This window comes from Laetiporus sulphureus, assembly GCF_001632365.1.
Source record: "Laetiporus sulphureus 93-53 unplaced genomic scaffold LAESUscaffold_10, whole genome shotgun sequence".
Taxonomy (NCBI): Eukaryota; Fungi; Basidiomycota; class Agaricomycetes; order Polyporales; family Laetiporaceae; genus Laetiporus; species Laetiporus sulphureus.
Window position 1 is genome coordinate 678,510 of NW_024468519.1, and position 25,937 is coordinate 704,446.

At 52.7% G+C, this 25,937-nt stretch overlaps 12 protein-coding genes across 12 annotated transcripts; 6 read left to right on the forward strand and 6 right to left on the reverse strand.

The window, feature by feature from the left end:
- Positions 1 to 97: 97 nt before the first annotated feature.
- LAESUDRAFT_757494 (Nramp-domain-containing protein) lies at positions 98 to 2,403 on the reverse strand (the record flags this gene model as incomplete). Its single annotated transcript, XM_040912315.1, has 9 exons — positions 98 to 568; positions 629 to 741; positions 811 to 923; positions 993 to 1,437; positions 1,504 to 1,624; positions 1,679 to 1,965; positions 2,026 to 2,062; positions 2,109 to 2,205; positions 2,267 to 2,403. The coding sequence occupies 9 exons, from the start codon at positions 2,401 to 2,403 to the stop codon at positions 98 to 100; spliced, it is 1,821 nt and encodes a 606-aa protein (XP_040766529.1).
- Positions 2,404 to 2,831: 428 nt separating this feature from the next.
- On the reverse strand, positions 2,832 to 5,086 carry LAESUDRAFT_55590 (uncharacterized protein). The gene is made up of 7 exons (XM_040902929.1): positions 4,789 to 5,086; positions 4,688 to 4,741; positions 4,486 to 4,608; positions 4,388 to 4,426; positions 4,145 to 4,336; positions 3,923 to 4,087; positions 2,832 to 3,867 (listed from the first exon to the last, which is right to left on the reverse strand). The coding sequence occupies exons 2-7, from the start codon at positions 4,709 to 4,711 to the stop codon at positions 2,917 to 2,919; spliced, it is 1,494 nt and encodes a 497-aa protein (XP_040766530.1). The 5' UTR covers positions 4,712 to 4,741; positions 4,789 to 5,086; the 3' UTR covers positions 2,832 to 2,916.
- Positions 5,087 to 5,202: 116 nt separating this feature from the next.
- On the forward strand, positions 5,203 to 6,817 carry LAESUDRAFT_55637 (kinase-like protein). The gene is made up of 5 exons (XM_040902933.1): positions 5,203 to 5,312; positions 5,371 to 5,559; positions 5,618 to 6,006; positions 6,059 to 6,386; positions 6,438 to 6,817. The coding sequence occupies exons 1-5, from the start codon at positions 5,259 to 5,261 to the stop codon at positions 6,771 to 6,773; spliced, it is 1,296 nt and encodes a 431-aa protein (XP_040766531.1). The 5' UTR covers positions 5,203 to 5,258; the 3' UTR covers positions 6,774 to 6,817.
- A 44-nt stretch (positions 6,818 to 6,861) lies between these two features.
- Positions 6,862 to 11,923, reverse strand: LAESUDRAFT_648637 (RecF/RecN/SMC protein; the record flags this gene model as incomplete). Its single annotated transcript, XM_040904120.1, has 20 exons — positions 6,862 to 6,920; positions 6,975 to 7,039; positions 7,088 to 7,209; positions 7,261 to 7,305; positions 7,356 to 7,490; positions 7,544 to 7,755; positions 7,808 to 7,986; positions 8,037 to 8,146; positions 8,200 to 8,704; positions 8,759 to 9,435; positions 9,492 to 9,650; positions 9,705 to 9,782; positions 9,837 to 10,042; positions 10,099 to 10,243; positions 10,290 to 10,418; positions 10,473 to 10,580; positions 10,642 to 10,977; positions 11,035 to 11,214; positions 11,275 to 11,466; positions 11,525 to 11,923. The coding sequence occupies 20 exons, from the start codon at positions 11,921 to 11,923 to the stop codon at positions 6,862 to 6,864; spliced, it is 4,041 nt and encodes a 1,346-aa protein (XP_040766532.1).
- Positions 11,924 to 12,355: 432 nt separating this feature from the next.
- LAESUDRAFT_619606 (uncharacterized protein) lies at positions 12,356 to 12,673 on the reverse strand (the record flags this gene model as incomplete). Its single annotated transcript, XM_040903253.1, has 1 exon — positions 12,356 to 12,673. A coding segment is annotated over one exon (318 nt), but the record flags the coding sequence as incomplete, so codon positions are not given.
- A 147-nt stretch (positions 12,674 to 12,820) lies between these two features.
- On the reverse strand, positions 12,821 to 14,770 carry LAESUDRAFT_697072 (uroporphyrin-III C-methyltransferase; the record flags this gene model as incomplete). The annotated part of the gene is made up of 2 exons (XM_040906293.1): positions 12,821 to 13,504; positions 13,562 to 14,770. 2 exons carry the CDS (start codon positions 14,768 to 14,770, stop codon positions 12,884 to 12,886), a joined length of 1,830 nt encoding a protein of 609 aa, XP_040766534.1. The 3' UTR covers positions 12,821 to 12,883.
- Positions 14,771 to 14,773: 3 nt separating this feature from the next.
- Positions 14,774 to 15,729, forward strand: LAESUDRAFT_811377 (signal recognition particle, SRP9/SRP14 subunit). The gene is made up of 4 exons (XM_040914307.1): positions 14,774 to 14,968; positions 15,022 to 15,094; positions 15,153 to 15,259; positions 15,318 to 15,729. Exons 1-4 carry the CDS (start codon positions 14,945 to 14,947, stop codon positions 15,603 to 15,605), a joined length of 492 nt encoding a protein of 163 aa, XP_040766535.1. The 5' UTR covers positions 14,774 to 14,944; the 3' UTR covers positions 15,606 to 15,729.
- Positions 15,730 to 15,893: 164 nt separating this feature from the next.
- On the forward strand, positions 15,894 to 19,451 carry LAESUDRAFT_757500 (DUF726-domain-containing protein; the record flags this gene model as incomplete). Its single annotated transcript, XM_040912316.1, has 6 exons — positions 15,894 to 16,461; positions 16,515 to 17,132; positions 17,185 to 17,455; positions 17,514 to 17,731; positions 17,785 to 18,302; positions 18,363 to 19,451. The coding sequence occupies 6 exons, from the start codon at positions 15,894 to 15,896 to the stop codon at positions 19,449 to 19,451; spliced, it is 3,282 nt and encodes a 1,093-aa protein (XP_040766536.1).
- Positions 19,452 to 19,889: 438 nt separating this feature from the next.
- On the forward strand, positions 19,890 to 20,256 carry LAESUDRAFT_723729 (uncharacterized protein). Its single transcript, XM_040908462.1, has 2 exons — positions 19,890 to 19,999; positions 20,074 to 20,256. The coding sequence occupies exons 1-2, from the start codon at positions 19,920 to 19,922 to the stop codon at positions 20,189 to 20,191; spliced, it is 198 nt and encodes a 65-aa protein (XP_040766537.1). The 5' UTR covers positions 19,890 to 19,919; the 3' UTR covers positions 20,192 to 20,256.
- Positions 20,181 to 21,322, forward strand: LAESUDRAFT_723730 (uncharacterized protein). Its single transcript, XM_040908463.1, has one exon. The coding sequence runs from the start codon at positions 20,315 to 20,317 to the stop codon at positions 21,092 to 21,094; it is 780 nt and encodes a 259-aa protein (XP_040766538.1). The 5' UTR covers positions 20,181 to 20,314; the 3' UTR covers positions 21,095 to 21,322.
- Positions 21,323 to 21,774: 452 nt separating this feature from the next.
- LAESUDRAFT_723732 (uncharacterized protein) lies at positions 21,775 to 22,671 on the reverse strand (the record flags this gene model as incomplete). Its single annotated transcript, XM_040908464.1, has 1 exon — positions 21,775 to 22,671. A coding segment is annotated over exon 1 (511 nt), but the record flags the coding sequence as incomplete, so codon positions are not given.
- A 1,213-nt stretch (positions 22,672 to 23,884) lies between these two features.
- LAESUDRAFT_723736 (cytochrome P450) lies at positions 23,885 to 25,931 on the forward strand (the record flags this gene model as incomplete). Its single annotated transcript, XM_040908465.1, has 11 exons — positions 23,885 to 23,966; positions 24,034 to 24,140; positions 24,193 to 24,321; positions 24,382 to 24,544; positions 24,600 to 24,683; positions 24,734 to 24,830; positions 24,883 to 25,009; positions 25,067 to 25,180; positions 25,245 to 25,419; positions 25,484 to 25,673; positions 25,787 to 25,931. Coding segments are annotated over 11 exons (1,413 nt in total), but the record flags the coding sequence as incomplete, so codon positions are not given.
- Positions 25,932 to 25,937: the final 6 nt, after the last annotated feature.

The window sequence follows — 25,937 nt, forward strand, 5'->3', positions numbered from 1 at the left end:
TCTGTAAGCCATGGGACATGCATACCGCCGTACAATGTAGGCGTTCTCCTCCGCGACACTAACAGAATAAGATATCAAGTCCATGCCCATGTCCGCGTTAATCCTCCCCTAGCGCAAGTGTCACGATCGCGTATGCATTCGCAAGCACGATCAGGAGCCATAGCAACCAGCCAAGTCCCATCGTGAACTTGCCGTTGGAGAAGTCTACGATCTCATCGACTGCTTCTACATCCACTTGCTGTGCCGGCGAGACCTCTTCCACAGTCGTCGCACCCTCCGCGGCTGAGGGCGTAGCAGGGCGGGCTATTGCTGTAGGATCTGCATTGCCCGGAGAAAGCGAGGAGGAAGGTACGCTTCTAGAGATAGGCCCTGTAGGTTTCTTGACGCTCATGATTGCCTTTGACGACGTGAGATATAACAGTGGGAATACGACAAACGGGAGCACGATGGAAAGGACAACCTGCGAAATGACGAGGAGTGCGCTCACGCCACCTCGGCCAAGCGACGCTGCGACGACCATGGACGGGATGAGTCCGAGACAACGAGTAAGTAGGCGTCTGAGGACGGGCTAGAGCGAAGATCGTGTCAAACATCAGAACAGTTAACACACGAATAGAAATGTACTTACAGACGTCCGCCATCGGATGAACCCCTCGGAGACTGTCTGGCCGGCGAGCGTAGCGACGATGGATGAGCTTTGGCCTGAGGCGAGCAGTGCGAGTGCAAAGAGGATGGCGGCGGCTATGTATGCATGGGGACATTGAGTACTGCTAGTAGCATACGCAGAAGAACAGATGAAAGTAATCGCACGTTTTCCAAGGTTGTCTCGCAGAAGATCATATGCATCAAACAACGTCGCGGGACTCGTATCGCCAGTTTGGCCGTATCCATAGTAAAACACTGCGCTCGCGAGTATGAGGATCCTATCAGCAGCACGACTGGTTAGACATCGCCATTTGAACTACAGAAAGATAACAAGAGCGAATACGTACAAAGCATTAATCACCACCGCAAGCCCCAACAAGCTCAGGACCATATCCACAATCCCATGGTTCATGTGTGTACGCACGAACGCGAGCGACTTATTTTCCCGCTCCTTGTGGCTCTTTGGTTCGCCTTCCGGATGATCTTCGATGCGGGACACCCGAAAACACTCCTTCGTCTTTCGCCAGACACGCATCGCCAATATGCGCGGCCGTAACTCTACGCGCCAGCGCGGAAGTGTGGCCTTCCAAGACTTCCCCGCCGCGTTTGTTGGCACAAGACTGTCAATATCCGACATGGCATCGGGCTCGCACGTCTCGACCTTCGCCAGAATGTTCTTGTCCTTGTCCTCCTCGTCAGAGGGAGGTTGAGGCGTCTCGCGTTCCTGTGTTGCGAATGCGGAGCCGAGAAAGAGGCTGTGTGGCATAACAGTCGCTCCTAGAATGCCAACAGCTGTGAAATGAATGTACGCAATGAGCCAAGTTGTGTGCGGGCGTCTGAACATGACGAGAAGCATACAATTGTAGAGTCCCGAGGAGGTGACTAGGACATGAGACGGCACAAACCCGTCGAAAGCCTCGCCCCAGTGGACGCCCGCATTCGAAATGACAACCGCCATGCAGACGAGTACCGTGAAGACCTAGAGCTAAGCCATTACACACATATTCTACCCAATTCAGTTTGCAAAACACACCAGAGCAGCAATCACAATCTCGAACACCCGCACGGGCTTCCCATCGAGGGGATTTCGCATCGCTAGCAAAATGAGCACATCTGCCGCTGTGATGAGCACGCCAGCCCATAGAGGAACGCGTGGAAAGAGCAAGCAGATCGCGATAGCGGACCCGAGCAGCTCGGCAAGATCGGTCGCGACGATGGCGACCTCAGAGGCGACATAGAGCGGGTAGAGCACAAGCCATCGCCATAGCAGCTTGTGCTTTGGTCGATCATGAAGTAGAAGGCGACAATGGCTGGCAAGGTCTACAGAGATTCAGAGGTTCAATTATGCATATACGCGCTGCTTTAAGCGTAGTCCCTCACCCAAGCCTGTAACGCATCCGAGGCGAGAGGAAAGCACCTTTACTACCGTCAGCAATGTAAATATGACGTTTGAACTTGCGTACCTGCATGTAAACTGCTATCAATCCCGCGAACAGGACGACAAATAACAGCTTGTAACCAAATTCCGAGCCTGATTGAAGATCCGTTCCCCAGTTCCCTCTGCACCAATCGATGTCACTTTGCTCCTTTTATAATGATACACCGCCTGCTATGCACTCACGGGTCGAAGTATGCGACAGCGCAAATCAGTCCAACTCCTGTATGCCTCGTCGCATGGTTCGTCACTGCGGCCACCGTGGCTCGTAGCCGACCACGGAGCCAGCTAGCGCGGCTACCCTTCGTCCGCTCTCCAGGCATGCCGTCGAGCAATGGTCGTCGTGGGCAGTAGGAGTCAGATAAGACAGCATTACGTCCGGCTCCAGAAATCGTTTCACGTCTGAACCAACGGAGCGGACGAGGGGCCCACTCCTCTGGTCATCAGCCACCCGTCTCTCACCGGCCATTCCCACTTCAATCTCCGCTGCGGGGTGCCGACCCCACTCGTGACAAAAAAAGCCTGGCAGCCACCGTCGGAATCCAAAGTTTGTTGTCGGAGCATGAGGCTGAACAATGGTACCGCAGCAGTGGAGTAGGAATATTCACCTTTCTCTTGGACAAACCTCTGCGAAAATATCTCCATACAAGAACACATGCAACACATGAATGTGGGAGCTACACAACGTACGAGTCATCTGTGAATATACACATGAGAATTGCCGTACATGTCCTAGTCGTTATGAACAAATCCACGGCTACGGGACTCCCCGAGGAAGGAAGGCACCGAACGAACGGGAACCGCGTGAAAGCGCATCCCAAGAGGCTCAGCGTATCCTAGAAAGTGCCAGGTGTTTCAAGATGCTCAACGAACCGCGAGTTAGATGCGATCGCCAATGGTAGCGGGGCTGCTAGCGCCAGACCGAGAAGTGCGTTCAAGTTCCACAAAGAGCTTTGCTGAGTAGCCAATCCTTGCGAGCAAGAAGCCGTCGTCCTGGGGCGCACCGGCAACAAGAGGGCCTTGAAGAATCGTGCAGGAGCCTGTCGAGCACGACTAGCCAGTCCGTTTGTTGTCTTTGTCCAGACATTCTTGAGAGACGAGTACACAGGCAGCCCAAGTTTCCTGAGAGCCGACTTCGCACGTCCGTCTGCACGGAGAACATTCTTACCGAGCCCAAGAGTACTGGTTGAATCCGCCGTCGCCAGCGCCAGCAGCGGCGCGAGCCTTCTGAACCTGCTCTTGCTCACGACCGCCTCCGGCGATGCTCCGATTCCTAGTCCCACGCCAGCCGTACTCGTCCCGATGGGGGCGCCCAGCATTTCAATTAGTGCTCGGTTCGCTGCATTACTCTCCGCGGGGCGGATGTATGGCTCGGTCAGCCTCTGCCGCCTACCGCCGTCACTCGCTTGATACCACACTTTGCACGCGAGCCACTGCTGCTCGCAGGAATAACATTGCTGGTGCATCTCCTGCGGGATCATGCATGCTTCGCAGATGGGGATGGAAGGAATTGGAGGTCGTGAGGAGGTGCCGGGAATGGAGGACGCTTGCACGAACTTGGAAATGGTGACGGGAGACTGAGGCATGAAAATGGGCGACGATGGCAGCTGTGGTGTCGGCATAGTCAGCATGAATGACGGGATCGTTCCAGGTCCAATAGGATTCGCTTGCTCGTTAGAACGTCGAACGAGGCGAATCGAAGGGACCACGAGGCAGAATGCATCTTCAAGTTGCTGCTGGACTATCTCTTCGCCAAGCCGAGTTGGAGTGACCTCTCCGCCTGTGCCCTGAGTGCACATCGGCCTGAGCATTTCTTTTTCAAATCAATGAATCATCACTCACCTGAAACACCTTGTCGAAGAGCGCGCCGGTGTCATTGTCCAGCACTTGCAGTATCGTGTGGTATTCCTCCACTTCGGTCGGCTCAGTGAATGCAGAACGCGCTGTAACGTATAGCGACGAGCTGGTGCTTGTGCTGCTCCTGCTTGAATCTGTGCTGCTAGAATTCTACGTACAGAATGAAAACTCCCCGCAATCTCCATGATACGCATGAGCGTTACTCACTGGATCTCTCGCTCGCAAGTTCCAATAGGAGTCAGAAACACTGCGCCTCCGGCACTCTCCTGGAAACTGATTCGAAAGCTGAGGGACGGGACTTCTCGGGTCACCAGCGGGACATGATACTATCCTGCCCATTCTACGAAGCTGCCTGCCCGCTGGGGACTCACTGCCAAGCGCACTATGCTCTCGTCGACGCTGGCAGTGATTATCAGAATTGTCGCGTGCAAAATAAGACGGCTGACTGACCTGCTCCATGACAACAACGGTGTCGCTAATGGACCGGTGCTGTAATCAAAGAAAAGGTTAAATCTCACGGCTTGTTGATCTAATTGTCGGGTGCTTGCCTTCATCGTGCGGTATGATCGAAGAGATTTCTGCGAGGAAGATGGTTCATGCACGGTTGGACTCCGGATATCGGAGATAGGTGCAGAAATATCTGATGTGACAACCGGCGTCGACATGGAGACCTGTCAGATACCAGAAGATAGGTAAGGTGGATTTTAAACATTTGATAGCAAGCCAGAGACGAAAGAATTGCTGAGATACCTCCTTACTCCGGCCTCTGGCCATACTGAAGGAGATGGGTGACCTGATCCTCCTCTGAAGTAATGTTAAGACGAGTGAGAATCCAGCATAAACATACTCACCTGCCCGTTAACGGCGGGCCTTCTACGGCTGGCTAGAGCATATCGTGCGCCTGTATTGATGCGACAGTCTCGATGAAGAGATCTGGGAAATACAGGTGTCTAAAGCATCAGATCACGTCAGAGACGGTTGTTCTAGTCGAGGCCACCGGAAGAAAGGCACGTACGGGACGTGGGTGGACCACATCGTTGACAAATCGACGAGTCTTCCTGAGCGTGGCTTTCAACATTAGTAGAGACACACGTAATGTAGAGGTAGGATGTGGAGAGCGGTCGAGCTGTCCAGACAGACTCTTCGCGGTTGTGGCCGTCAGCCACAAATGGAAATGAACACCAACTAGGTTTATTGACAATTATTTGGTTGTAGTTCGCTTATGACAGCTCACAGTCTGTGACAGAGACGAGTCAATGTCCAGCCTTAAAGTCGCAGTCTTCGGGCCATCGAGGTCTACGATATCCAAGAAGAGGTATGCATGGTGTCCTATTTGATGAACAGCACCATTACGCTGGATGCGATCTTCGATCCTGCGAGTGATTCGCACATAATCGTTCGCAGTAGCTGGAGCTTACATATGAATGTTGTAGGACTCCCTCGAGACCATCGAGGAAAGTCCGGTATCATACATATCTAGTGGGCGCTTTCGCGTGGACTCAGCGGAGAGTCTGAACGAGATTGTGGCAATCAAGAGCGCATCCACCTTGCCTCAGGTTTCAAGACAACCCCATGATATCCTCAAAGAATTACGCATCTTGCGTGGCCTATCTCACATCAATGTATGTACACTGTTAGTTTGTAAGAACACGTTTCACGAGCTGACTCGTCAATTACAAGGTTATCCAGGTGCTTGGATATACCTTCGAGCCCGCAACAAGTTCCATTCACTACTGGATGCCCTACATTCCGGACCATCTGAAGAATGTGCTGAACTCACCCGCATTCTCGCCTCATAGTCCCTCTTCATATATTGACGCATCAGCGACTACATCATCCTTCGTCGTCCTGGCAAAATCATTGATGTACCAAATTGCGCACGGCATAGCATATCTGCACCATGAGGGCATCGCCCATCGCGATATCAAACCGCATAATATCTTGCTCACACGCGATGGATGCATCAAGCTCATCGACTTCGGAATTGCGTGGGTCGAGCCAAGCAAAGCCGGCAAAGACGACCTCTGGCCAGAGCCGCCTGGCGCAATGTGCTTCGATGTGGCATCCGGGTCGGTACCGCTATCATCGAGTCTTTGATTGGCTTGCTGATGCTTGCCCAAGACCGTACCGTTCCCCAGAGCTGCTCTTTGGACCTACTACCTACGATGCTTTCGCTACGGACTTATGGAGCCTAGGAGCGACTTTCGCGGAGTTCTTCACTCCCCTGAAGCTTTATAGGCAGTATGATGAATATGATGAAGACATCGGATCAGACGCTGACGAGGAAGGCTGGGAAAAAGAGCCGTTCATCGTCCCGCGTTCGTTGAGCGTAAGCGATCCTGATACAGTCTGGAAAAGAGAATCACTCTTCGACTCCTCGAGAGGATCTATTGGCCTTGCCTGGAGTATCTTTCGGACGAGGGGTACACCTAACAAAGACAACTGGCCGGTAAGTCCAGCATCCTTTGCGATTGCGCATCGCTGCTGACTAGAAGAACAGACTTTCAAGGAGCTTCCAGACGCGGACAAAGTAATATGGCAAGACGTTCCACCTACAGATGCCCGTTCTTTGCTGCCAAACCTGCCGCCCGAAAAAGACCTAGCAGGGGCGTGTATCGACCTCATCGAGCGTCTTCTCACATACACACCGGCGATGAGGTTACCAGCCTATTTTGTCGCTCGTCATTCATGGATCACTGCTGCACCATCCCTTCTGTTGCCTTCAAGCTATCCCATTGGGGACGATATCCCCAGAATCGAAGTGTGGGAGGGTAGGGCACTCGGCGATTTGCTAGCGTCCGTACTGTCCGCGGGATCTTCTGAAACGATAACATGACAGCGGAGAGCGACTTCTACTTCTGTACAAAGTACTACATCTCATATGATACCCAGTCCAAAGCAAAATAGTAAAGGTATATCGCCAATCATGCCAGGATCGCGTTCACGGGAATAGCATTCAGAGGTTGGTTGTCGATAGAGATACCTGTACCAGACAGATTAGCACAACACAACGCCACCAAGGGATCAGTGAACGTACTCCGTGTAGCATTCGCCGTCTTGTAAATACCAATGAGTCGATGGCTGAGCTCAAACATGTCATTGCTGCAGCTAGCGTGAGTAAGGTTCCAGTAAGAGGTGCGAGAGACAAACCGGAGAGAGATGATGATAAATTGGGCATTCTTTGTTCGATCCTTGATATAGTTCGCGACGATAGAGACGTTGCGGAAGTCGAGTGCTGCGTCAATCTCGTCCATGAAGTACAACGGTGTCGGCTACAAGTAATCATAAGTAATGACATTGAAGCAGATGAAACATGAAAATACCTTATAGACGTGCAGCGCAAAGACCAGAGCGAGGGAACTCAGCGTCTGAACGTACGTAAGCGTCCGAAATGCGAAGGTTCAGCTTTCGGGCATACCTTCTCACCACCGGACAGGTTGGAGATGTTCTTCCAGCTCTTCTTCGGAGGCATGACGCTAAAGATGATCCCTTCTGAGAAAGGGTCCATGCTGTCCACCAGCTCGAGCTCGGCATTGCCACCAAGAGTGATCATCTACGCGAGCATTACACGATTATCATAAGTGTTGAGCATATCGTGGAACCCACCTGGTACATCTCCTTCAGCTTGAGGGAAATCGTGCTGAAGCCAGCCATAAACTCGTCTAGTCGCCTTTTCCTCAAGTTGTCGTACTCTGCCTTCTTGGCGTCGCGTTCCTTTGTGACTTCCTCCAAATCCTGAGCACGCCTCAAGAACTCCTCTTCACGCTTTCTGTAGTCCTTGAGCACGCTGAGATCGGGACGGGAGTTCTTGAGGTTTTCTGTGGCGCGTGGGTTAGAGATACGACGATCAGAGGCGAAGTAATAACTAACCGTCCAGCAATTCAGTTTCAGCGATGAGATCTTTCTTCCTGAATGCCGACAGCTCGTCAGCGCTGTAGACATGGAGCTCATGCAACGGCTCCTTGCGCTTGCGAGCCTCTTCTAGGTCTGGCTTGACGATATCCTTGCCGCCCTCCGCCTTGACCACCTCTTCGTCCTCATCCTCGTCGCTGTGCATGCAAACTGAGCCGCAATCCATACTACGAACGTCATGACCTACTCGACATCCTCCAACCGCAACTTATCGTGCTCATTCTGCCAATGTTCAATAGTGCGATCATTCTCCTTGGCTTCCTTCTTGGTGTCGTTCAATTTCTGTTGCAGTTCCATCTGATATAACCAACCGTCATGACTTGTGATCTCAAGAAGAGACCCATACGGACCTCCTTTTGCCTGAACTCCTGGATCCCTTCGTTCTTCGCGTCGAGTTCGCTCTTCAGGCCCTCGAGATCGTCTTTGGAGTTTTCCACTGCCACTTGTGCTGCTTCGACCTGCTCACGGAGCTGATCCACGTAGTCGGTAATCTCCTTCAGTTCTGCATTGAGTTCTTCCAGGTCACGCTCGACCTCTTCGAGCGCCTCAGTGTTGTTCTTGATGGTGCTCTTGAGTTTAACGCAGTCCTTCTCGGCCTTGGCCTTTGCGACCTCAGCCTTCGTGATCTCGTCGTTTGCCAGGTTGATGTGCAGCCGAATGCCGTCGACCGTCGACTTCTGCGACAGGAGGCGAGCGCCACCAATCTCCAGTATCTTCTTCTCGAGAGCTTGAATCTCTGCCTCGATTGTACTTGTCTTGGCTTGCAACGCTTCCAGTCTCTCTGTAGATGTGGCGATATCTTTCTCAAGAGTTGCGATGCGAGCCATATCGCCGGCATCAGGTTTGGTCTGCGCTCTGCGTCAAGCGGTCAGATGAGGGTAATAAAGCTGCGATGAGTATACAACATACTTCAGCTCGCGGTAGCGTTTTTCGGCCTCAGAGATACGCTTCGAGCCAGTCCGGATATCGAGGCTGACTTTGTCTATGGCAATATCAAGCTGAGGTCCCGAGCCGGAAATTGCATCTAGCTCTGCTTCAACTTCCCGCAACTGCCGCTGGCATGCCTCCAGTTCTCTGGCGGCCTCTTCGCTTTCCTGCTCGTACCGCCTCAGTACATCAGGCGAGACAGCATCAGCCTGAAGTTTGGAACTCATGCCACCCCTAGAAACATGGTTACCGCCGCCAGACATCGTTCCCGACGAGTCGATCAGCTGGCCTGCGAGAGTGACGACTCGCCATCTTCGCTGCCCTCCAAAAGCAATCCTGTTTGCTTGCTCGAGATCGTTTGCTACCAAGGTATTGCCCAGACCCTTGAAAAATGCCGGGGCGAAACGCGCCTCCTTCGGCTTGATTAGATCGAACAGCCGCGGCACGTTCTCAGGAGTTGGGATCTTCTCCATACCACGGTTGGAGAGCTTCTCTAGCACCATGAATGAGGCGCGACCGATATTCTGTTTCCGCAGATATTCGATGCACGCTTGGCCCTGCTCAACCGTGTCGACCACCAGGTTGTTCAAAGCACCGCACGCAGTGGATACGGCGACATCGTACTTGTCGGGGATAGTGCCCAGACTTCCCAAACGACCCTGACATATGTTTTGCTTGGTCGATACGGTAGCCGCAGCAATCAGGAAGGACTCACATGAAAGCCGGATATGCGGCCTGCATTCTTGAGGCGGGTGAGGCTGTCCAGCACCTTGTTCTGAGAGGTGCTGGCAGCCTGTGACGCCTTGGCTTCGTCCACTTTCTGACGAGCCGAAGAGGCCTTGGAACGTAGCTGCTGCACACGAGCTTGCATTTCCTATGATGACAACTGGATAAATGGTAAAGATGAGATGAGTACATGGTCACGTACAGCTAACTTTCTCCCGCTCTCCTTCACTTCTTTCGCGTTGCCGGCTTTAGTAGCTTGCAGCTCCTTGAGCTCTTCCATCTGCATGAAGGAGGTCAGTGCGCGAACGCCGAATGTGAGGACGTTGTAGCATACCTTGGTGCTGTGCTCAGCTTGAAGCTTTTCGAGAGCTTCCCGCGCCTCCTGGCTGGCAGCTTTCGCAGCTTCAGCCTTCTTCGCGAGCATATCGCGTTCGCTCGTGGCGAGATCGATCTCAGCCTGCTTCTGATTGATCTTGACTGTCCAAGGCTGCAGCTCCTTCTGCTTGACTTCGATTTGGTCATGGAAAACTTGCGTCTTGTCTGTTTGTAGAGCTTCGCATCAGAGGAATGTTGTGAACCCTATAAGTGGAACTGACCCTTGAGACTGTCCCGAATCCTCTCTAGAGCTTTCTCTTCTTCTGCGAGCGACGTTTCGAGCTCTTCGACCTTGGCCTTCTCCCGATCCATCTTAGCACTATTGTCTTCGATAGCACGTTTCGCTTCAGCATAATGGTGTTCATCCTATTGTAGGGTTAGACAAAGCGGATCCTAGTTGCGAGGCACAAACCTCTTGCAAAGATTTTCTCAGCTTCTTCGTCTTGCCATTCGCATGCTTCTTTCGCTCTTCCAAGCCTACAACCTTCTTCTCCTGAGCTGCAAGGTCCTTGACAGCCGCAGCCGCAGCCTCTCTTACTTCCTATTAGACAGCAATCAATCATGGCGACGCTTACACACTAATAAGCGACCTCACCTCGTACGCCGCACACCGCTCGTCGTAATGCTTCTGCAGTAGCTCGAGATGAAGAATGTCGTCACGGTTACGTTCCGTCTCATCTGCCAATTCTTTCTCAAGCCGAGCCTGAGCGAGCGGGAGAGTCGTCCATGAGGTAACAGGCCACAAATTGTGATGAACCACGTACCATTGCCTTCTCATAGGCTTCCTCGTTCACGAAGCACTGCCATAAGTAATACTGCCAAAGTCGAGAAAGCGCACGTATGTGCTCATTCTTCATGCGCAGGTAATCTTCTGCCTCACGCTTCTTGGCCTCCAATGCGTTACGGTCGCGCTCGACAATCCGAAGCCGGTTCAGCTTATCCATGCGATCTTCCGAAAGGCGCTCAACCTCGACGAGTGTCTCTTCGATAGGCTCTTTATATTGGGACGTCCCGATGATGTCCTCCAAGTACTCAAGGAGACCGTCTTCATGCTCGGAAGCCGCCTTTGGCTTCATTTGAGCAATAGACTCGACTTCACCCTAAACACATGCGACCGATTCATGGAGTTATTTGGAAGAACTGATGGACATGCGCACCTGCAAGATGAGGAAGCGATTGTGATCGAGGTCGATGCCGCGTCCCTTCAATAGAGTTTGCACTTCCTTGTAGTTACTCTGCCGCCCGTTGATCGTGTACCTGCTCGAGTTGTTCTTATACGCGGTGCGCGCAACGATAAGCTGCGAACCGGGAACAACTTCGAATGCATCTGGACCCGGCTAGAAACGCAGACGACGGCGTTAGTGGCAAGCACACGAGCCACCGCAACTAGTTCATACCAAGTCGATGATCTCCCTGAAGTGTACCTCCACGCTGCACTCATCCAAGTCCGGATGACGGGCGGAGTTGTGTATTAGCTCGGACAGCTTGCCTTGTCTCATCTTTGAGGCTCGATAACCAAACACAAAAAGTAGTGCGTCAATAGTATTCGACTTGCCAGAGCCGTTCGGACCGACGATGGCCGAGAATGACTGTGAAGTCGTTGTCCAATAGAACCAGCTATCAGGTTTACAACAGATAACCGCATACCTTGTGGAAAGGGCCGATTTCCTGGCGACCAGCATAGCTCTTAAAGTTGATGAGAGCCATCTTGTGTATGACCAACCGCGCCTTTGGGCCTTGCGGCTCCTCAGGCGCTGCAGGTACAGTTTGCGGGCGCGGCGTAGGGGACTTGGAAGGGCCGAGTAACGAATACTCTTCCTCTTGCTGCTCCTTCACAGCCTCCTTACTATCAAGTACGGCAGTGAGGACCTCGTTCGTCTCTTCCGCGTCTGATGTTTCTATGACCTCCTGATTGTCGCGCCCTTTCACGACCTCTTCGGCAGGCTCTTCCCCTACATGGAGTTCCACAGGCTCAGGACTTTTCTGAGCAACTTGCTTCTCTTGCTTCACGACGGTCTTTACACCACGTTCCTTCTTGACCTTCATTGTCTCCGGTGGAGGCGCAGCTACACCGAGAGTCTCCTCCTCGTCTGAATCTTCCACAACGCGGACGGTCTTAGCCGCGCGAGCCTTTCCCTTGCCCCGTGGGGGCTTTATAATCTCAACGCCGTCATCATCCGAGGTCAATACGGCCTCGGGCTCGCTGTCGGGAACCTTCATCTTCCTAGCTGATGCAGTTGACCGGGAACCGCGTGCCGAGCTAGTCGAAGCGCGTTTCGACGTAGATGAAGCAGCGGACAAATGGCCCTTGCTGGGTGGCACGTAGTCCTCTTCTTCTGTCTCGGTTTTGACTGTGGCACTCGTCTTCGGTTTGATGCTGGCCAGTTCATCTTCCGAATCCTCCGCCTCAATCGTCTCCACTCTACTAGTTGCCTTCTGCGCCGCAGCTCGCCTTGTCTTCGCCTTCACCTGAACAATCTCATCGTTGGAATCGCTCCCTTCAGGTTCAAGCGATGGACGCGACTTTTTCGCCGGTCGGGCGGGCTCTTCGTGCACTTCTTCGTCAGACTCCAGTACCTGCTCTAAAGAAGGCCTTGAGCGCGTCGAGGCAGGCCCTTTGGCAGTTTGAGGAGGCATCGGTTGGGCGGATGTGGATCGACGCGTCCTCGACGCGGGCTTGATGTTCTCTTGCTCCGGCTCGTGCGCACCATTGCGCTTGCGTTTCGGCGTTGTAGGTGGGACAACAGATTCCGGCTCGACAGATGCGCGAGTCCGGCCTGAACGACGGGGTGGCATTGGTGTTGCGTATTCAGACGAGGTTCTGCAGACTCGGTGAACAACAACTTCCAACGCGTGCCCAAGTCGCGTTTGGATGTACCACGTGACCGACGCGACGCGTCGCCCGTTTTGGAAATGGAATTGTCCTCCTGGCCATCACTTGGACATGGTGCAGAAAATCTATTATATACTTGAAAATAAGACAGTACTGATCATAACCCGAGAAGTTTACCAATCATCCCATCCGACGTCTAATCCATCTTTAATTCTCCATCGCTGCTCGCCAAGCCACCTCGTGATTCTTTCCTCGTCCTTCTCGCCAGCTTTGTCGTCCAACACGCTGACATCGCCCTGGTCCCACAACGACAACACCGACCACCCAACTACGATCATACCAGGTGGCCGCTGTTCTCCGGCACTCTCAAGTGCAGCAGAGATGTCCCGCAATGTCGAATAGATCACTCGCTGGTCGGGCATCGACGCTCGCTCAATGATAGCGATCGGCGTCGACGGAGGGAATGCAGGCCCATTCCGGCGAGACGCTGGCTCCCCAGACTCAGCCAGGAGTGTGCCTAACATCTGTGGGAGACGGGCGACACCCATGAGTATGACCAGCGTGCGGCTGCGCTCGTAGCCGGGTAGCTTGACTTCCTTCCCCTGGCGGCCGACGCCGGTGCAGACGACGAACGACTCGGCTGCCCCGCGCTGCGTGACCGGGATGCCTGCAAATGTCGGCCCTGCGAGCACGGAGCTCACGCCTGGTACGACAACGGGCTCAAAGCCGTGCTCGCGGAAGTACAGTATCTCCTCGCCCGCACGTCCATAAACCGATGGGTCACCTTGCTTGAGCTAACGACTTGGATGTCAGCACGAGCCGAGGAAACCGCCATTCCGCAAAGTACGTACCCGCACTACAGTCAGCCCTCGCCTCGCTGCCTCCACAGCTGCCTCCATTAACTCTGCCTGCGCACCATCCGCGTTGCCAGGGAACTTCCGTGCAATGCGGACTTCAACTTCCGGCGGAATGAGGGCGAGCACGGCAGCAGGCACGAGCTTGTCCGAAAGTACCAGGTCTGCAATCTTCGTCAGAGCGGTGTGCGTGGCGACTGTGAGTAGGGAGGGATGTCCTGGGCCCGAGCCGACAAGGTAGATCCTCCCACCATGAGGTGGCGAGAGGGTAAGCTCGTGCTGAGACACAGATACAGGCTTTCCACCCTGCTTCTCAGGAGGAGTGGGAGGGAGTCCAAAGCCCCCGTCAAGCACCATCGCTATGTGCTCTTCACTCATCCTAGCCAATTTCTGTATAGGCCAATACTCGCTGACCTGCGCTACCCACTTCATCCGCCTCCGTGCGCTCTCCCGTGCTGTTTCGTTGGCGGCCCTCTGTAACACGGGTCGATTGGGCGTAGAGGGTGCTGCTTCCTCATCTAACTCCGCCACAGCCTCGTCCTCTTCCACAAGCTCTGATGCCTTGGCCATGCTACGCAGCTTCCCAACATTGGTCACTGCAGTGCCGACCTCTCTGGGAAGTTTGGCGACAATCTCCCTACGCAAGCGGTTGGCGAGCCGACAACCCTGGCCGTTGGTAGTCACGCCGACTTGTAGAGAAGACGGTGCGCCGGTTTTAGGATCTTGGAAGCGATGCGTGGACAGGAAAGTAAAGTCGCACAAGTCAGGCATGTCGGTTACGTTGACGAGGATGTTACGGAGACGGCAAGCATAAGCGATGAGTCCTGCAGAGACCCTGCTGCGACGTTGTGATGAATCTGAGCCGAGCAGGGTGTCTGTGACGCAGACCAGCCTGACTTGCTCAGAGGTAGATAGGTAGTCGTCGATAACCTGCGCATCTCGATCCACGGTTTTATCGGCAGAGCAGGGGAGAGATTCCAGATCCAGTAACCGGAGTTGACCTTGGCTGGCTCGCCAACGTAACTCGTCGCAAGCAGAGTCAGGTCCACCCTTGGCAAGCACGACAACATCGGAATCGGCTTCGAGGGCTGCGAAGGCACGAGACGCCGCTAGTGCATTCGACCCAATGAGAATCACTACCTGCTTCTGCAGGCGAAAAGAGAGCAGCAGAGATGCGCCGCGAATAGGAGAGGGATATGCTGCCATCCTTGGATGTCGTTGGCAAATTTCGACATTTTGTATAGCATGTAGCGCTCGTGGCGAGAGGATGGTGCAAGGACGACGCAGGGCCCAAGTCACAGCGTGTCACGCCTTGTTCCTCTTGTGACACGCTGTGACTTGGGCTGTTGCCACAGACTTGCAGCCCGCCTGCCAGCTTCAATGCAGCTGGTAGATAACGATACCGTACGTTGCTACGCTTCAGACAGAGTTCGCGCCGCCTGACGAATTGCCGACAGTTCTTGCAACGTCTTGCTGCACTGTTTGAATCGAAGCAGGACTCGGGCACAATATGGCTCACTCACAAACGACGTGCGTTGCCCCAATATCTGCACTGGCTCGCTTTGGCTTACGACCTGCGACGCACTAGTCACGCATGATGAGCACGGCAGCGTTACGTCCCCCGGTGAAGGTGAAGATGTAGAATACCCATGCCTGATACGCGTCACCGATGGCGACGCAAAATTGTCGACGAAAGTGAGCTCACCGTTCACAATCATCGTTGATCGAATATATCCATGCCTCCCTTACATAGGTGGAGTCAGGCCAGCTGGAAAAGTTCCATGAACAGTACGGCGCCCTCTTGAAATCTTCAATGACAACTCTCCGAAAGCGCGACAAGAAACGCGAGAAGCAACGAGCAGAAGAGATCGCGCGCAAGAAACGCAGGATGACCGAACAGATAGTCGTAGAAGGATCCAAAAGAGGTGCTGGCCGGCGAAAACGACAAAGGAGGATGAAAGCAGCGTTGAAACAGGATGAGGCACGAAAGAGAGCCCAGGAAAGGGAGGAAGCTCGATCACAGGCGAAGGAAGCGAAGTAGTCACTCGACTTACACTATGTTCAGCTATTCCAGATGTTTACTGTGTTGATATGGCCAGGCTACGTCGAGCAACGCTAGCCGTCTGTAGAATGATAGTATACTGTATTGGAAGGTTGAGGAGCCCAAAGATTCTCAAGAAAAGGGCAAGTTGTGGTGATCGCGAGACCGCAGCGCGCTACGTGCACGTGTAGCGCTCGACTCGAAGCCACTGAGTGCATTGCTTGCTTGTCGGATACCGCGAAGGCTACATCCCTTCCTTGTCTCAACATCTCGTCTTTCTCTGCTTAGATGCCGGTGCTTGCCCCTCCGCCTATAGCACCTATAGAGCCCGATGTCTTCGACGACGACGATGAGGGATGGCAAGACATGCCGGTCATCCGCGACAGGGACGACATAGCCGGCGGGCTAGACGAGGAAGACCAGAAGAAGTACCATTATGTTCCCCCTGTTCATAAGAGTGGCAACGATGGTGGTGGAAATGCGACTGGAACATTACTCGACGTCGATTACCGAGGCAATGAATGGCGGTCGAAGGTCGATCAGAACGAGAACGAGTACACTCGCCTACGAGTGAACGAGGAGGATGAGTCCGATGAAGTCCACCTGCGCACGAAGTACTTGTTCGACGAGGATAAGGCGATGACCCCGCTCAGTCAGATGCAAGCTACGAAGGACCTCCTAACCGAAGCCCAGCGGATAGCCTATGTTGGTCTCTGCGCCCTTACAAGTCGAGAGATGTCCGCGAAACTCAAGGCTGTCAACCGGAAAGAGCTCAAGAAAGCAATCGAGAATATGGAGCTGTGGGCTCTCAGAATCACGGGTCGGTTGTATTATCATATGGAACTTTCAACTGAAGGTGATCCTTGCTTTGCTCGCGCACATCTAGGTTTACACTGAACGAGTTGTCAGAGCAGAAGATGATCGACAGTCTTGCTGTGCACGGAATCGAGGCAAAGGACCTTGTGCCAGCACTTATGACCACACACACTGTCGCCAATCCGGAATATGATCCTGCAGAGGCCCGTCGGCAAGCAGAGGAGCAGGCTGCTGCCGAGTCCGCACGTTTGGAAGCTATGGAGAATGAGTCTGCCGATGTGTCCGAATCCATACCTATCACCCCGACGCCTTCGACTCCGAAGGAACCGATACCCACAACCACACCGAAGCCCACACAAACTACCACGAGAGTTCTCCAAGATACCTCCTCCTCAGTGCCCGGAGTTAGCACTCACTTGTCTGCTGCAGACGAGAAGGTCACCCTCGACATACGGTGGACCGTGCTTTGCGATCTCTTCCTGGTGCTCATTGCAGACAGTGTATATGATGCACGGTCTCGCGTCTTGCTGGAGAACGTAGCTTTAAAACTGGGGCTTGGCTGGTTGGACGTCGTGAGATTTGAGCGGCGGGTCTCTGAAGCTCTTGAGATCGAGGAGGGCACGGAGAAGCTAGAACAGGAGGATATCATAAAGAATGTGCAGAAGGCAACGAGAAAGAGGCGGTATATGATGCTGGGGCTCGCAACTATCGGTATGTCATATTAAATACTGACTTTCATGGTGATCTCATCACAATATTGCAGGTGGCGGTCTGGTCATCGGACTTTCAGCGGGTCTGCTTGCGCCTGTCATCGGTGCTGGTCTCGGTGCTGCTTTTGCTACGATCGGTATAACAGGCACAACAAGCTTTCTCGCTGGAACTGCTGGAGCTGCAGTCATCACAACCGGCGGAGTACTGACTGGCTCAGGTGTGGCTGTCAGCGGCATGGCACGTCGTACACGATATGTACGGACGTTTGACATTTTGCCTCTGCACAACAACAAACGGGTCAATTGCATATTGACTGTGCCTGGGTATGTTCGTTTACAAAAGGTCGCATGACATTTGTTGAGCACACGATTTGTCACCCAGGTTCATGACCGGTCCTCAAGACGATGTTCGATTACCCTTCAGCGTCCTTGATCCGGTCGTTGGTGATGTCTTCAGCGTACTTTGGGAGCCAGAGATGATTCGAGAGACAGGAAGTGCATTGAAGATCCTGACGAGCGAGGTGTTGACGCAGCTCGCACAAACCGCGTTGCAAGCAACCGTAATGACAGCATTGATGAGTGCCCTACAGTGGCCGATCAGTACGCCTTTTCCCGGTCCCTCTAGTATTGCTTCCGCTGACGTCATTGTTCAGTCCTCACGAAGCTCGGATATCTCATCGATAACCCATGGTCAAATGCGTTAGACCGCGCCAAAGCGGCGGGTCTTGTGTTGGCTGATGTCCTCCTTCACCGACATTTGGGTGTGCGCCCCATTACCCTCATCGGGTTCTCTCTCGGTGCGCGCGTCATTTTCTACGCCCTTCTGGAGCTCGCGAAGCGCAAAGCGTTTGGCATTGTCGAAGATGTCTTTCTGCTCGGTGCGACGGTCACCGCCCCACTACGTACGTGGCTCGAAGTACGCTCGATAATTTCGGGCCGGTTCGTCAATGGGTATGCGCGCAACGACTGGGTACTAAACTACCTATTCCGCGCGACTAGCGGCGGCCTCAACACCGTTGCAGGATTGCGTCCGGTGAAAGATGTTCCGGGCCTTGAGAATGTCGACGTCACGGACAAGATCTCTGGCCACATGAGCTATCGCACCTTTATGCCGCTGATCCTGGATCAGCTTGGGTTCCCCGTCTCCGCAGACTACTTCGATGAACCAGTCGTGAGTGCCGTCATAGCTAATTGGGTGACAGGCATTTACTCATGGAATCTATTGCGATAGGAGCCCGATTTCACGGAAGACCGCATCGTTGTGCGGGAAGGCGAAGAAAACCTACAGAAAAAGAGTTGGTTCCATAGGAAGAAGAAGACACCTTCAACTCCAGCAGCGCGTGTATCGCATCCGCCATCAGCAGGGTCCTTTTCCGTTCAGAAGGAAGGACGAACGTCCCAGTCGAGCGCAACGGACGATGAATTGCCGCCGCGAGAAACGACTTCTATTTCAGCGTCCGTCGCGCCGTCGCAACCTTCCACACCTGCTCTTGAGACATCCACTGCGACTGATGAGGCATCACCAGTGGACAGCCCTGATTCCGACCTGTCTACGGCCCATTTACCTGCGCGTGCAGGGTTCGACTTCGACGCAATCAAAGACGTCATTGGCAATCCTGAGACTAATCTGTCAAAGGTGACGCGACCATCACTTGCACAACCGACACACGAACCGACACATCGCTCAGAATCTGTTCCTTTGCCTTCGCCGAAGTTCTCCGATGATAAACCGCCGTACCGTACGTCATTTGACGTGAGACCCGCCAAAGACCAGAAAGAGCCTGTAGCAGGTCCTAGCTCGCTATTCCTAAGCGAGCTGACCTCAAAATCACACTCCTCTAGGTTGCATTCCGCCGCGGATGAGGATGAGTCGGCTTCAGATGGTGAAAGCTCATTGGCAGAGCAGACACTGCACACAGGCTACCGTCCAGCTGCATTTTCAAGTGATATCACCACTTCGACTTGGCCAGGCAACGAATCGACATCTACCTCGACTTTCGGCGTGTTTGCTGATTATCGACCGCCTTCGGCTGACGTGCACTCTCAGAATGCGTTGTCTAACGGTGGCGGCGCCATATCGTCGGTGGCGTCTTCCACGTACAGCACTCTTGGCACATCATTGCCATCCCGCAATCCATTCCTGTCACTATCAGATACCTCGCTTGCATTTGGCGGTGTTGATGGATCGATCACCTACTCTCCCTCACCTTTGAGCGTGGAGCGGGATCCGTGGACCATGACGACTGCCTCCCGCACGATTGACGACGAAGCATCAAAGAAATCTGCTAGCATCATCGACCTCAATCCTTGGCGGACCTGATGACGAACTAGAATGAGTCGCAATGGAGTCCGCTGGATTCTGACTCCACATCCATGCTGCTCTCTGTCTGTTCTTCATTTCCGAGTTCCGGATGTATCTTACCCTTTGTCATATCTAGCGCACTTTTATCGGCCCATCGGTTAGACTACGCCGCATGTTTGATAGTCATATGGACCATTCATTTGCAAGTTGATTGAACGATAATTCTTGACCTTTCGAGCTTATCGGAACGTTCGGAAGGCCTACCTTTTGTGAGTGGTTCGATGCTGTGCGAGCACTACTCTTGGCCTCCCGTTGCCCATGATATCCACAACAGTCACTGCGAAGCGGATCGGTTGCTGTGTTCCGGGTTGACTTCGTACCCTCTCACCACAGTCAGTCTTGATGTGCGTTGCTCCATAGGTTCAGGAGAAAACGGGGTGATGATCCAATGTACAGGCTCCGCGTTCTCGTGGCAAGCAATTGACAATGCCGGATAAAATATCTATGATCTGCGCATGTTCATCTGACTTTGAGGCTTCAACGTTGAGCATCCGGTCCCTCCAAGGGTAGGTTTGAATACTAATGCTACCACAACACGGCTCATTGAGACCTTCCTTCGGCTGTTAACTTGTTCCATCAGTGGAGACGCCAACCAAATAGGAGCGAATACATGCATAGCTATTGGGAGTGTTCTGTTTCTGACTCCGATAGTGATGCGAGGCGCACTAGCGCACGGCGATGTCTCTACTCGCTTATAAGGTAGGCCATGGGAAGGAAGAAATCAGCGTTGGGCGCACCAAACGCCCGTTCGACGGTCTGCAGCCTGAGTATCCCGCACAATCCGCTTGCATAGCTCCATATCTACTCTAAAGTCGGCCACGATGACCCCTCGAACGCGATCCCGTCCTCGTCCAATCCTCAAAAGGGATATGTCCCCGACACCGCTTTCCATTGACCTCCCATTTGTAACATGCGACTACATTTTCTCTCCGCATGTACATTTTCCTCCGACTCCTTGGATGGCCTCCATGCGCTTCACCCACTCTCCGCATACATACGACCGTGCTCCGATCGTCGTGTCACCGAACGCCTGTCTCTTGCCGAACAGAGGGGAGAGAAAGCCGCATTCTCAGCTACGCTCTCCCGCGGCCGACCTCGACAAGGAGAGAAGGAGAGGCCGTTCACGCAGTCGCAGTTCCAGTCGAGAACGCGAAGAGGAAGAGGATGAGGATGAGGATGAGACAGACGTGAAGGGCAGCTATTTTCACCCGCGCGCGTATGAGGCCTGTGCCCCAGAACCTCTCGACGTCCCCTCCACAGCATTAGATCTTCATTCCCTACCATCACTTGTCCCTGATTTATCTCCTTCGGACGATCCCGACGATGCAGTGATTACGCCTTTGGACCCAAGCGTGTCCGCAATTCTCACCACTCCCATTCCGCTGCGCTTGGCGGACAGCCCACAAGCCTTTGCTGCGTCTACTCCATCTGCTGTCTGTGGTATGCAGGCGACCGATGGGAGCCTCATCTACAACCTACCTGCGATGCTGACATCTGAAGGAAAGAGGAGTAGACCCATTCTGAAGAGGAGCGGCACAGCACGTACTAGAGTTACGATGTTGTCTCCCAGTCTGGATGAAGGCTGTTTAGGCGGATTTTGATTCCCGACCATCGCATCTTTGTAACGTTTTCTTGGATTTCATCACTTCGTGGCCCATGTTTTGCATGATACTGTATTGCTTATATTGATATCAAATCTCCCACTGTAGCGTTCAGCCATATGATGCTGTCATTTCCATAATTTGCATACTGTATTTAACAAGATTGGATCTTCCTCCGAGATTGCGCTCACTAGTAGCCAATAAACAAAGCGTTTCTTACATTTAAACAGGAATTTTCCGACAGGGTTGAACGTATCTTGTACTGCCATCAACTCATGGAGGTTATCTGTGTCGTAAGACATCACTACACGTACACGCTGGTATATTCTTGTCACCTCCCATGCAATTGCCGTTTGCATGTGTAGGATGTGACACTTTTTGACCGTCTTGTCTACTTGGGGCACGGTGGAGGCGCTGCATGCGCACGCCCGGTTCCGAATGACCAGTGGGGATGCGCGCGAATCCACATCAGATGTGTGTTCCGCGCGATAACACAGGAGAAAGGATGAGTTATCATTTCGCACGAAAGATATACAGTCATGGATGGTGAAGTAGCGAAGCGAGTACATCGACTTGTACATGATCATTCGGAAAGGTACAAATGTTCAGATCAGATAGAACCGTAGGGTCGAGTAACGAAGCGAGCACATTGCATTTTACATGATAATTTGAAAGGGGGGGGGGGGGTGAAGAACAGTCAGTACTTCATTCAAATGAGGACGTCGTCCGTTACTCCGAACCCTTCGTTGATTATCAGTTCTGGTCGTTCGATAAGTTTGGTGACAGTGAGCAGTTCCAGTTGTGTGTGCCAACGCCTCCATCCGTCGATATACACCGCATCGCCGCTTGCATCGCATTTGAAGCGAGTGACAGTACATTCTATCATGACGAGGTCGTGCGACGCAACAGACTACTTCAATGAACAAATGAAGCGGAAACACACAGTGCGAAGGAGCGTTACCAATGACAACAGAAAACGAGTGCCACATGTCGTGCGAACTAACGAGTTTACGTGGAGGACGTTGAACGACTTCGTCGAAACACGAGATAGGAAGTTCACACACCATGGGGGTGGGTGGGTGAAGGAATCATCACAGGTGTGCGGCGTAAGCGCGGCCAAAACAGCATCCACCGTGCGATGGCATGTCTGAGGCTCATCCCGTGCTGACTCAACAAAGGCACCGATGAACGATGAGGCAGACGAGCGGCAAGAAGCGAAACCAGAAGTTGACAACGCCAACAACTGAGGGCAGGTGGCAGAGAAACCCCAAGTTCGGACAGAACACAACCACAGTATAGCAAGCGAGCACCATCGCCAAAAAGCAGAGGGAGTCGGTGGTCGTTCATAGCAGCGAACACGTTCGGATCTTCGACAGATATCATCCCCCTTGGACAGCGGGGCGACATGCACAAGCTCGACAGGCATACGGGCGAGACGATGGCGTTCCACAGAGATAGCAGGCCGCGGGCAGGACAAACGGCGAAGCGACCGACAGCGCGAAAAGAGTGATGTACGGCAAGGTCGCGACGACAACGCAGACAGGCAGACGACGAGAGCGCGCGAATGTCGGTCAGGGTCAGGGGGGCTGACGAAGAGAAGGGGCCGAAACCGGTGCCCTGCCACAAGCGCGAAAATTCGTTCAGCCACAAGTGTGAGAACCCAAATGCTGATGTAAGCAGGCCATGATACTGAATGACAGGTCATTCGGAAAGGCATCTGATACTCATTCTTCGCTTTTCTCTCAGCTGCAGCAATTATTGGCTGGATGACTTGTGCATTTACTGGCCACTCGGATCACTCGGAGGACTTGGTGGCCAAGCACGTCAAGCACAGAATTGCCAAATGTGACTTTTCCTGATGCGTGAACCTTGTCAAGTGATATGTGGTGAATGATGTTCGATAACACTGACAGAACGTTTCGCTCGCGATGGAGAATGTCTTCTTATACAGGCATCACAGTTGCGTTGACAAATATGCGCTGTGAACAGGTCAGAGGCCGTATTAATATTCTAATAACGAGCTTCCAGTCTTTCAGCTTCAGCAGGAGAGATACGGACGTTCATCAGTGCTCTATGGAACCTATTTGCGTGTATCGACTCCATCGAACATCGTTAGTTATGTAGCTTTTGACATTTGATGGGTGCACAGTGATTAGGCTGCACACTAGCGCATCCTAATTACTGCGCACGCAGTACGTCCAGCCACTATCTAGTGCGAATGTCTTCTTCATGATATCCTCGCCAGGATACGTTGGCAAAATCAAATGGCGGTGGTGCAATTGTGGTTTAGCTTGTGAGGTCCGGCTCAGCTGACTGCTCTCCTATGTACCCGATTGGCAACGTGCATTTATAGCTTGCTGTCACAGGGACTCAATAGCGATGCCTTTATTTATAATTCCCTATGGGCTGCGGCATCGAACAGCCATAGAAGCGACTGTATGCATTAGTTGTTCGAAAACCTCCACGGTACGTTGTTTCTGTGTTCTTCATGCTATGTGGGTGGCTGATTCCGTATGCATGTTCTGCAGGACGTGTCATGTTCGGAGAATATGTCGATGATATGCATTCATAGTTCCGCTACGGCACAATTGCTGAACAGGAACGCTGATATGATCATCAAATCATCGGTACCGCATGCTTAATTACATCATTCGTAGTTCGGATATGCTGACTGCTTGGAATCGCACGATATGCGGACGATATGCGGAACAATCATTCCAGAGACATCTATAAAAGCGCCAACGTATCCAATGCGCAAGCTGCGGCTGCCGATGTGATCTGCCTTTCAACATGGATCCGACACAAATCATGTACACCTTGCTCATTGCGATCCCGCTTCTGATCTACATCCACAGAAGGTCGAATCCTGTAAGTCGGGCCGTTCGATGCACCCTTTGGCAACCATTGCTTCTGCATAGACCCGCTCAACTACCCGTTAGCTGTATTCAATTCCTGCTGTCGGGTTTTCGGCCCCTTACTACCATACATCGGAGCATACAATTTCACTCGAAATGCACGTGAATTGCTGAAGGAAGGTTACGAGAAGGTACCTCCCTCCTTCTCGGCCATATCGAGCTCATGAACGACGTCGATCTTAGCACAAAGGCTCCGTCTTCAGGCTCCCGATGATGGATCGCTGGGTTGTAATTTTTTGCGGTGCGAAGATGAACGAAGAGCTGCGCAAGTTCCCAGACGATGAGATGTCCTTCTTGGATGCTGCGGAAGAAGTGCGAACACATGAATCTGAGTCGTTGATTGGTCTTGCTGGTATACGGATCATTTAATAGTTGGTGCAGATGAAGTACACGATCGCTGGCGAAGTCACCGGCCACCCGATCCACATTTCGGTAATCCGTGGCCCGCTCACGCGCAATCTCGGTGTTGTCCTTCCAGATGTCGTGGATGAAATTACCGTGGCCATGGAAAAACTGATCCCGATTGAACATGACGGTAGGCGTTCACAATCAACGTGGCCTACCGTATTCACTAAGTCACGGACACGTAGAATGGGTGACCGTGCCAGGACTTTCCACTATGAGACAGATCGTTTGTCGTGCGAGTAATCGTGTGTTCGTCGGCCTTCCCTTCTGTGAGTCGAGAGCTCAACGGACTGTCATACCATGTCTCATCTCCTGCCAGGCCGCAATAGGGAGTACCTGGATATAGCGTTAAACTTCACCGCTGACGTTGGAAAGGGACGGGCTATCATGATGGTCACCCCGACGATCCTTAAGCCGTACGTGATGGGTCTGCAATGCGGTTCTGAATATTACTGATACCTGACATAGTCTGGTCGGTCGTTTGCTGCCTTGGTCACGAAGGGCTGTTCGACAGTTCTCTGCGACGATGAAGTCTGTCATAGAGGAGCGCATCAAACAACTGAACAAGCACGGGAGAGATTGGGCTGATAGGCCTGTACGTGCTACAGTCTATCGCCTTATCCACATCTAACGTTTTGTCTGTGTCTCTCAGAATAACTTTATGACGTGGCTGGTGGAGGAAGCAATGGCCGCTGGCAAGACCGTCGATCTGGTCGTACAAGCTCTATTATCCTCAAACTTCGTTGCGATACATACATCATCTACAGTATGTGCGCTCTGCTATGATTTTGTTAAGGCGCGGGATTGATTGGACGCATCTCGTCGAACAGAGCATAACCCATGCCTTATTCCACCTAGCAGCCAATCCCGAACACATACACCGTCTTCGAGAAGAAGTTGAAAGCTTCATTAAGACGGAAGGATGGACGAAAATCGCCTTGGGTAAGATGTGGAAGCTGGATAGCTTCATGCGAGAGTCTCAGAGAATGAACGGAATCGGATGCAGTACGTGTATCCCTCCTTTGGATGCATATGTGAAACGAAAGATATGACGTCGCATCGCTCTTAGTCTCTATTATCCGCAAAACATTGAAGGACGTAACACTGTCCGATGGAACTGTCATTCCGGCCGGCACAATTGTCGGATCAGCTGCAGAAGCTATGCACTATGATGACGAAAGCTATGACCTGCCTTACGACTTCAAGCCTTATCGGTTCTCTGACATACGAGCCGAAGAGAGCGATCGCATCAAGCACCAGTACGTCAGCCACATCGCCCGAATACATATCATTCGGCCATGGGAAACACGCTTGGTGCGTTGATTTGCTGTTCATGTCAACATGGGGGTGTTAACTTGATTGTTGTCTCCAGCCCAGGGCGGTTCTTTGCTGCGAATGAGCTCAAGACGGCACTTGCTTATATCGTTCTGAATTACGACGTGAAGTTCGGGGGTGACGGTACTCGACCGATCAACCGTTGGTTCGGTAGTTCTGTCATCCCGGATCCTATGGCGCAAGTGATG